Source organism: Piliocolobus tephrosceles, chromosome 11 (assembly GCF_002776525.5).
Source record: "Piliocolobus tephrosceles isolate RC106 chromosome 11, ASM277652v3, whole genome shotgun sequence".
NCBI classification, from domain to species: Eukaryota; Metazoa; Chordata; class Mammalia; order Primates; family Cercopithecidae; genus Piliocolobus; species Piliocolobus tephrosceles.
This window is the reverse complement of record NC_045444.1, coordinates 3,311,213-3,320,379: the sequence shown is the minus strand read 5'-3', so window position 1 is coordinate 3,320,379 and position 9,167 is coordinate 3,311,213. Positions and strand designations below refer to the sequence as shown.

Genomic DNA, 9,167 nt, shown 5'->3' with positions numbered 1-9,167 from the left:
GAGGCAGTGGCGTTTACCGTGTTCCTGCGTGTGTAGGCACCGTGGCACTGGTGTTTCTGCAGCTGTGCATGGCTGGGCTCTGCCCCCGAGGCTTTCCAAAGATGAACTCATGGTTGAAGGAACATGTTCTCTCTTTCGTCTTTCAGATGGTGCAGAATTTCCAAGATGAATCCTGTTTTGTCCTCAGCACAATTAAAGGTGAAGCCTCCCCCTGCCCCTGTTTCTTCCCCCTTTCTTGTTTAATTGAAGCGTGTGGGCTGCATCCCTGGGGTAGTAGTGGGGGCAGGTGGAGGGTGGGGCCTTCCTGCAGGATGGGCCCTTCCAGAGAGTGCTGACCTGGGAAAAGCCTTTGAGAAGAAGAAGGCACAAACTCTCTGTGAAAGCTAGCCCTCGAAATGGCAGAACAAGTGAGATTGGCCCCCAGGGTCACTTCTGAAAGGGAAATCCTGGGCCAGGCGACTTGTTCTCCATGAACTCAGTGTTGAGTAGAAGCAAGATGCGTTGTGGGTTTCCCGGAGTCCTCTAGGAAGATCAAACCTAGAATACAGCCACTGAGTCTGCAGGCAGCGTGGGTCGGGATAGGGGGCGAGGGGGCCCACCTGACGGTGTGCCTGTGCTCTGCCGAGAAAGAGCTTGTGGGCCGGGAACATGTATTTATTCATAAAAGGTAGAGAAAGACCTGCTGTGGCCTTCCTAAGGCCTGGGGTATAGGATATGTCAGAACAAAAGCCCTCTGACCAACTCATAGACCCTGGACCATGAGGAGGCCACTTCCCACCTTGTCCTGTGGATCTAGCCACTGAGTGTCTTTAGGGTTCTGGGGGCCGTAATATCCCTGAGAACCACAGTTGTCCAAATCCTCCTTGGAACATAGGTTTTCATCCTTGGGCCTAGGGCTATGGTAGAAAGACCTGTTGTCAAAAAGACACTAAACGAGGCAGATGGAGGGTTGTGAGATCCCCGCTTCTGCCAGCACGCCTTGCTGTATGCAGCCCTGTTTTGGTGGTCTTTGCTAATACCCTAACAGCATGCCTTTTGGGACTCCCCAGTACTATGGCGCTGCACCTTTCTTCCTGTGAAATACACTCAGTGTTTCTCTCTTGCAGCCGAGAGCAATGATGGCTACCACATCATCCTGAAATGCGGACTCTGAGCAGCAGCGGGCCTTGTACCTGCCTCCAGCTCCCAGCCCTGTGGATCCCCATGGATGTAGAAACTGCCCCACTGTAAGCTGTGGCCTCACCAGGCAAGCTGAGGCCAGGAGGGACCCTGCCCAATCTGTGAAAGCTACAGAGCACCAACCAGCAGAAACCTGTGGACACCAAGTACGGTGTACAGAAAGCCAGTGGCTCCTTTCTCCCTTCCTCTTGGCCTCCAGATTTTGAATGGTTCCTTGTTCTTTTCCATTGGTCCAACCCTGACATTCTAAAAGGGCAAACAGTGGAGACGTCTGCTCTGAAACCCCTCATCCCTTAGTTGGAAGCTGATTGGGTATCTTGGTGCCACCTGTATTGGTCCCTTCTGACCACTCTCCTGCCTCCAGAGGAAGCTCTGCTTCACCCTGGAAGCTGGTACCTTTACCTCCTCCTCTGGGAGTTGGCTGCATGGCCAGCACTGCTGACTCGATGGGAGCAGTTCGCCCTCATTCTCCTGTTTCAGGTTTGCTTCCCTTCTCCGTGACCCTGGTCAACATCCGCCTTTCCTGTTCTTGGCTGAATTGATGGGAGTGGGGCTATTCTGTGCCTTCTACCTCTTTCTTCTCTACGTTGTTTCTAAGAATTTGCTGCTGTGGAACCCAAAGATGTGCTCCTGTCTCTGCACTGGTGCCTTGGCGTGGTAGGTGCCACAGTGTATGTGCACTGCCTTTCTCACAGACGTTAGTTCTGAGGCCCTTTGTGGGGCGGTCGGGGGGTGGTAATAGAAAAAGACTATTTCATTTCCTGGCAATCATGGGTAAGGAGGATTAGGAATGAGCATCCCATCTGTCATCAGATGACCTCGACCACCACAATACCAGGCCCTCTTGGATGGACTTATAGAAAGTTGGAGAAGACCTTGGTGAACCGCTGCTAAACTTGCCACAGGAACATTGTATTTTCTCTGGGTACCCCTCACTTAAATGTTTATCTTTGTTTGTTTGTAGGGGCTATGTTTAGGGTCTTTTGCCTGCATCAGAATGGGTTCATCATCTTTCTTAATGGCCTAACTCTGGGGAAATTTGAGTGTTAGTAACTGCGGTAGACTCAGAAATTTGTCTTGGCCTTGCCTCTGGTTCCTGGGATCCAGTGGCCTCTGCTGGCCCAGGGCTTCAGCTCTTTGTTAATTGAGGTTCACGGGGAACCTTCTCACCACCTGAATGGGATGTCATAGCTTCTAAATGGAGCTTCTGTGGAATGAAGTGCTAGACTGAAGGATTACCAGAATAAAACACAGTCTACCATGGGTAGAACTTGTTTTATATATGAGGAAGCCAAGGCTCAGAGGAGCAAAGTCACCTGCATGGTAGCACATAGTGATAGGGTAGTGATATAAATTTATCATATGAACCAGGACATTTCAGAATAAAAGGGGCTCTGTTAGTCATTCTGTTGGATAATAGCCGTGGCATTCCTACAGAATAGAGTGAGGACAGGCTCCTGATTCCTCTTCCTTCTTCAGAGGAGCAGCGGGGAGTGGGTTAACTAACAGCTTTATTGAGATATCATTCACATACCATACAGTTTACCCATTGCTAGTGTCCAATTCTATTGTTTTTAGTAAACTCACAGAACCACAATCAATTCACAGAATTACAATCAATGTTGGTACATTTTCATCACCCCCAGTAGAAACCCCGACCCTTTGTCTGTCACTCCCCTACTTTCCCAACTCCTGCAGTCCAAGGCAGCCATGAGTCTACTTTCTATGTAAGATTGAACTATTCTGGACATTTCATATATCTGGAATCATGTGATATCTCTTTTGGGACTGGCTTCTTCCACTGAATGTTTTCTAGGGCCGTCCAAGTTGAGCATGTATCAGTACTTCATTCCTTTGTATTGCTGGAATACTTCATTGTATAGATAGAGCACATTTGTTTATTGATTCATCAGTTGATGGACATTTGTGTGTTTTTACTTTTCGGCTACTCTGAATGATGCGACTATGAACATATTTCTACAAGATTTTATGTGGACATATGTTTTCATTTCTTTTGGGGATATACATAGGAGCGGAATTGCTAGGTCTTACAGTAACTCCGTGTTTAACTTTTTGAGAAACTAGCAGACTGTTTTCTACAGCAGCTCTACCATTTTGCATTCCCACCGGCAATGTATCCAGGTTTCAATTTCTCTACATCCTCACCAACACTTGCTATTATCTGTTTTTTTGCTTTTAGCATCCTAATGACTGTGAAGTGCTATCTTGTTGTGGTTTTGATCTGCATTTCCCTGATGGCTATAGATGTAGAATGTCTTTTCCTGTGCTTATGGGCCATGCATATTTCTTCTTTGGAGAAAGATCTGTCCATATCCTTTGCCTATTTTTAATTGAGTTGTCTTTTTTTTTTTTTTTTTTTTTTTTTTAAGTTTTCTATTTTCCTAACCACTAGACTACCAGGGCTGGGCCTTCTTTTTATTACTGAGTTGTGTGAGATATTTGTATATTCTAGACACTAGTCTTTTATCAGGTATATGATTGGTAAAAACGTTCTCCCATTCTGTGGATTGTTTTCACTTTCTTGATGGTGTCCTTCGAGGCACAAAACTTTTTAATTTTGATGATTTCCAAGATACCTATTTTTTTTCTATTGTCACTTGTGCTTTTGGTGCCATATCTAGAAAACCATTGCCTAATCCCAGGTCAAAAAATTAATGACTGTATTTTCTTCTAAGAATTTGTGTAGTTTTAGTTCTCACAATGGTCTTTGATCCATTTTGAGTATATTTTTATATATGATGTGAAGTACGGGACCAGCTTCATTCTTTTGCTTGTGGATCTCCACTTGTCCCACTGGTGATTATTGAGAAGAATATCCTTTCTCCACGGAATTGTCTTGGCAGCCTTGCTAAAGACTTCTGCTTCTTACTGGATCTTCTTTCGTGGGACATGGTGGTGGTGGTGGTGGGAAGCTTACCTTTTTTTTTTTTTTCCACTCAGTCTGTGTTTGGTTCCGCCAGTTTTACGCTGCCTTTCTACTCTGTTCTTGCTGTCTCCCTCTTTACCTGAGTCAACGGTACCGAGTCCTATCTCTCTCTAATGTTTCCCAGTCTTTCTTGGTGCATGTTCTAGCTCCACACGCTAGTCCTTAGAGGAAGGTCAAGACCAATGATTTCCTGTTATGAGTCATGAGGAAACTGAATCACCTAAGTGGAATAGTGTGCTCAGGGTCATACAGGGTCACACAGCGGAAGGACCAGGACTAGACCTTTGGTTTTCTGAGGTCCAGCCCCTCAGGCTGTCATCACTGTACCCAAGTGATGTCACTAACCAAGGCCAAATGATGGTGGGCTCAATTTTAATTCTCAAAAGTGTGGGAGGCTAATATTTTACTTCTTAGTTCCAAAAGAAGATGTAATAAAAGTCTGCTGCCTGAAGTGTGCTATTAGTAGAGTCTCCCATTTTTCTGGCGTGCCCCTGGCATCTGCTGTTCTTACCTTCTCGTGGTTATAGTTAAAGCTTATAGCTTATGAAAGAAGAGAAAATAATAAATACCCAAAAAAAGCACACATGGTAATTTGGTACCAAAGTGTCTCAGCTGCCTAATGTAGCAGCTCATCCCTTTCACAGGCGTCAGATGAGCTAAAGCTCCAGGTTTTACTTTTCATTTGATTGACATACAGAAAAGCCATAGCCCTTCCCACAGCTGTCCAGGGTCTTTCCTGTGAGTCCAGAGGTCCTGGCCTGTTGAGCAGGACAGCTCTTCCCAGGGCACTCCCACCAACCTGTGGCTTCTGAACTGCAGCTGCTTTTTACAGTGAACCCCAGAGGGAAATAAGACAGACACCTGTGCTCAGGCCACCATCTCGAACTGGAAGCCCAAAGCTGAGTTCCTTACTCTTAGGTCATCATGGTTTTTGTGGGGTATCTGTTTGCAAGGTTGAGATAAACCCTTTTCTCTTTACCAGGTTGTCTCTTCCTGAGGAAGGGACAGAGGCTGTTGAATGGAGGAATAATAGGTTTGCTGGAGGAGGGGCATGGTATGCCTGTGGAAAGGACAGGATGGGGTGGGGAGGTCGAGGCTTTGGCTTGGGGTCCTAAGCAAAGGTCAAGTGTTGCCCTAGTGACCTCTTGCCCAGGCAGCCCGGAGCTTCTTACACAAAGCTATTAACTTAGAGAGGGCTTTACCAGCAGCGGACTCGAGCCAGCCAGGGTCACAAGTTTCCAAGTCCAGCGTTGCTTCAGGGGCTGGCCTGAGTAACTGAAGATCTGAAAATCATTAACAAGTCGATGAAATAAACGGAAAGGCCTGTTAGGCTGTTGTCAGTGGAGCAGAGGGAGAAAGCCCCTAGGCGCTCAGAGGGGTTGGGAAAACAGTGGATGATTGGGTGGGGGTGGGAGATTAGATGTTAGCATTGCCTGGGATGTAGGAGGAGGGACAGGGAAGGTCCTAGATCCCAGACCCTCGCTCAGTATGAGTCTCTTTGCCTCTCTGGATCTCCATCTCCTCCTCTTACAAATACAGGCTTGGCAATCTCTGCAGATGGCACCAACCTGCCATGAAATGAATCTGAGGGGCACAAGGGCTTTCCCATTTTTCCCTCCATCAAAATCGTACAAAAAGCTGGACATGGTGGCTCATGCCTCTAATCCTAGCATTTTGGGAGGCCAAGGTGGGAGAATCGCTTGATGCCAAGAGTTCTAGACCAGCCTGGGCAACGTAGTGAGACTCATCTCTGTCTTGTTGGAAAAAAAAAAAACTTTGAAAATTGCACAACAGACAGGAGACCTTTATGTGTGCCCATCCTGATTGTACAGTGCCACCAGTGCTCCTGCAGTGCAAGGCGGCATGCTTCTTGACATGAGTCAGATTGTCTCCGGCTTGTCTTTGGGAATCAGCCCTAGCTCCTAACTGGGCTGACTACTCCCTCCGCAAACTTATAGGAGCCCCCAGATATTCCTTGCCAGCCAGGGACCGGACACAGTGCAGGCACAGTCTGTGTCATTGGTGCACATGTGCATGTTTCCGTGTGTACCTGGGTCCCTTCCCTCACTCCTAAACTTGCCATGAGCACAGCCAGAAGCAGCCTTAGCTTGGCAAGGTGTGGAGATGGCTGCTCTTCCCTTGGCATTTGGGGAAAACAGGCTCCCCCTGTAGCTTGATGGTTCTCTTTCGATCTTGTGTGACCTCCTGGAGAGTGGACGAAGCTGGCGGCCTTAGCTCTTCTAGAGAGTGTAAGTGGCACTGGGCGAGGCCCCCAAGAGCAGGGCAAGGCCTCTAGTGTGGATCTTCCACACGACTGGCTTCACACAGGCACTTCCCCTCGGGTTACGTGCTCTGCGTCATCTTACCAGTCCAGCGCTGCAAGTAGGAAATGCTTGTACCTTCTTCTGATTGCCGCCTCCTTCCCATTGCCCCTTAAGGACAGGGCTTGAGGGCCAGTGAGGTGCTGGTCAGGCACCCCAGGCCTCCTTCCTGGGACCTGCCCAGGGGCACCCTGAGAGCTCCTGAAACCCCCACTTAGCTTCTAGACCTTTCTGCAAAAGCTCCTCCTGGCTTTCCTCCCTCCCCCAATCTATGGGTCACAGCTAACAGAGCTGAGGGCAACTGCTGTGCTAGTGGCCAGGGCTGCACCTGCCATCCCTGGCTCTGCCATTTTAGGGCCTTCGAGAGGCACTGTCCCTAGGAAGTAGCTCTGAGGCATGGGTTTTCTGCTCTGTGCAGGGCAGTTGATGGGATGAGGTGGGGAAGGGCGGTCACTGCTTGGACCCCAGCTGGCCAGCCCTGCGATGGGGCAACCAAAGCATGTCCCCCTGCAAAGGGCCAGAGTGGGAACCTGCCCTCATGCCCTTCGTCCTGAGGGGCCCTGAGGTGGGCAGCAGGGTCAGGGGAAGTTTTCAGGTCTTCATCAAAGAGAACAATATCATATCATCGGCTCCACACCGCTCATCCTGTATCAGCACTTAGCGGTGTGTGACTGCCCTTGTCAGCCAGCACACGATGGGCCCACCCAGCCCACTGCCTGTTTATGCCACCGATTTATGATAGGGAATGTTATCTTTGAACCCAATTGTTTTCTCCCCCATTAAAAAAAAAATTATTCTTATTAGTGGTAGACATGTATTTACCAAAATATGTACTCAATTATTGTATTTTGGATTTTATCAATTTAAAAATTTGTGGAAATGTGTTTGCTCTTATGCCAACATAATATTGATTTTTGCCTCTTGGATCTGAAAGCCCAAAATATTTACCATCTAGCCCGTTACAGAAAAAGTCTGCTGACTACTGAGCCAGACCTGCATTACCTCCATCCCTGTTGGATGATTTAAATAAAGTCTCAGACAGTAAGGGCTTTTTTAAAAGAACAAAATGACTTGGTTTGAGCTTGGAAGCAGGGGAAGCACTCAGATGGGCAGTTTCTGCGTTTACCCTGCCTGTCACGCATCTCGTGTTCTGTGTGGCTGGCGAGCCCTCCTTGGAAGGTTCTGGTGCTCCAGCTGGCTCCTGCAGAGTCCGCCCTGCCTCGTGGTGGGAATGCAGAGCCCTTTGCTTTCCTTCTTGCTGCCTGCTTCCTGTTCCTGGAGACCCATCCGGCCTTTGGCCTGCATCCCCTGGCCAGGCCCCTCAGGGTTGATGCGTGGGGAAGGCCTTTGAGCGGTGGTGGGCGGCAGTGGCCTCCTGGCCGGCGCACACTCTTGTCCTGGGAGGGGCAGCCTGATCTCACCTCCACCTAGTGCCTTGGGGATTGAGGACCTCTTGGTTTCTCTGGAGCCTGCAAACCTCTTCCCATGTGTCCAGCTGCTCTTCCTGCTACAAAGGGGACCGCTCACAGTGGCCTCAGCTTGGTGGTTTGGAGGGGCAGTCCCTGGTCCTCCATAAGGGTATCCTGGGCCTGAGAATTCTGCATCTGCCATTGGAGGATGGACAGCCTCAAATGGAAGGAGTTCCACAGGACGGGTCTGAGGTCCAGCTGTGGCCGTCCAGCGCCCTGTGGCTTGTCCAGCCTCTGTGCGCTGCTGCTGTCATCACTCCAGGGGCAGACAGCAGCCACTGCGCTCCCTTTCTCCATGAGTAACAGCAGTGGTAGCAGCTGGGGCAAACGGGCCAGGCTTTGTGTTCTGTGCATTTGCTCAGCTTCTCACTTGATCTTCCCTAAAGCAATGGGGAGGCCCCCGCTAGCCCAGTTTTCAGGAAGTCAACAGGGAGGTTAGATGGGAGCCAGGGTCCCACAGCTCCTGATGGCCTGAGCCAGGCTGAGCTTCCTGGTGTCCAGTCTGGATCCCACTTGCAGACTTCATGCTGTCCAGAGAGGTGGGATGAGTTCTTTTGTCATAGTGCTGGCTCTGTCCTGAGGCCTCATTGCTGGGCTGGGTGTGTTCTGCTGGGGAAAGCTTTGTGGGGCTTGCTTGGTTAACCACAGAAGAGAAGGGGACTGTTTGGGGTGCCTCCCTGCAGCCTCCGCGTGCTGGGTGGAAGCACAGTTACTGTGTTCTCTAATGTTCATGTATTTAAAGTGATTTCTTTCTAAAGATGTAACCTCAGCACCTTTCTCCAGATTGGGTGAGTCTTCTCTAAAGGTGGTGGGAGTATCTGTTGGGGTGGCGTGGCCCTTGGATGGGTCAGGTGGGTGTGAGAGGTCCTGGGGAGGTGGGCGTCGAGCTCGAAGTTGTCCTACTGCCGTGTTTTTGTACCTGAAATAAAGCATATTTTGCACTTGTTACTGTACCATTGTGCAGACAAGAAGTCTGTGTGTGGGATCTGTGCTTGGGTTAGAATGCAAATAAAACGCACATTTGTAAGAAACCTCTGTGGCTCAGGCCTTGAGTTGTTCTGCTTTTTTGTTTGTTAGATTCTGGTAAAATATACAAAACAGAAAATTTACCATCTTCGCTCTTTGAATTGTACAGGTCAGTGGTATTGAGTACACTCACATTGTTGTGCAACCATCACCACCATCCATCTCCAGAATTCTTAATTTTTTGTTGAGACAGGGTCTTGCTCTGTCACCCAGGCTGGAGTGCAG

General features: G+C 49.0%; 1 protein-coding gene across 1 annotated transcript in view; it reads left to right on the top strand.

Moving 5' to 3' along the window:
- The window catches only part of TFCP2L1 (transcription factor CP2 like 1), a 76,709-nt gene extending 67,762 nt beyond the window's left edge, over window positions 1-8,947 (top strand). The window contains exons 14-15 of the mRNA XM_023185211.1: window positions 147-198; window positions 1,107-8,947. Coding sequence (XP_023040979.1) covers window positions 147-198; window positions 1,107-1,153 — 99 coding nt within the window. The 3' untranslated portion in view covers window positions 1,154-8,947. The remainder of the gene's footprint in view (window positions 1-146; window positions 199-1,106) is intronic.
- The last annotated feature ends 220 nt before the right edge of the window (window positions 8,948-9,167 follow it).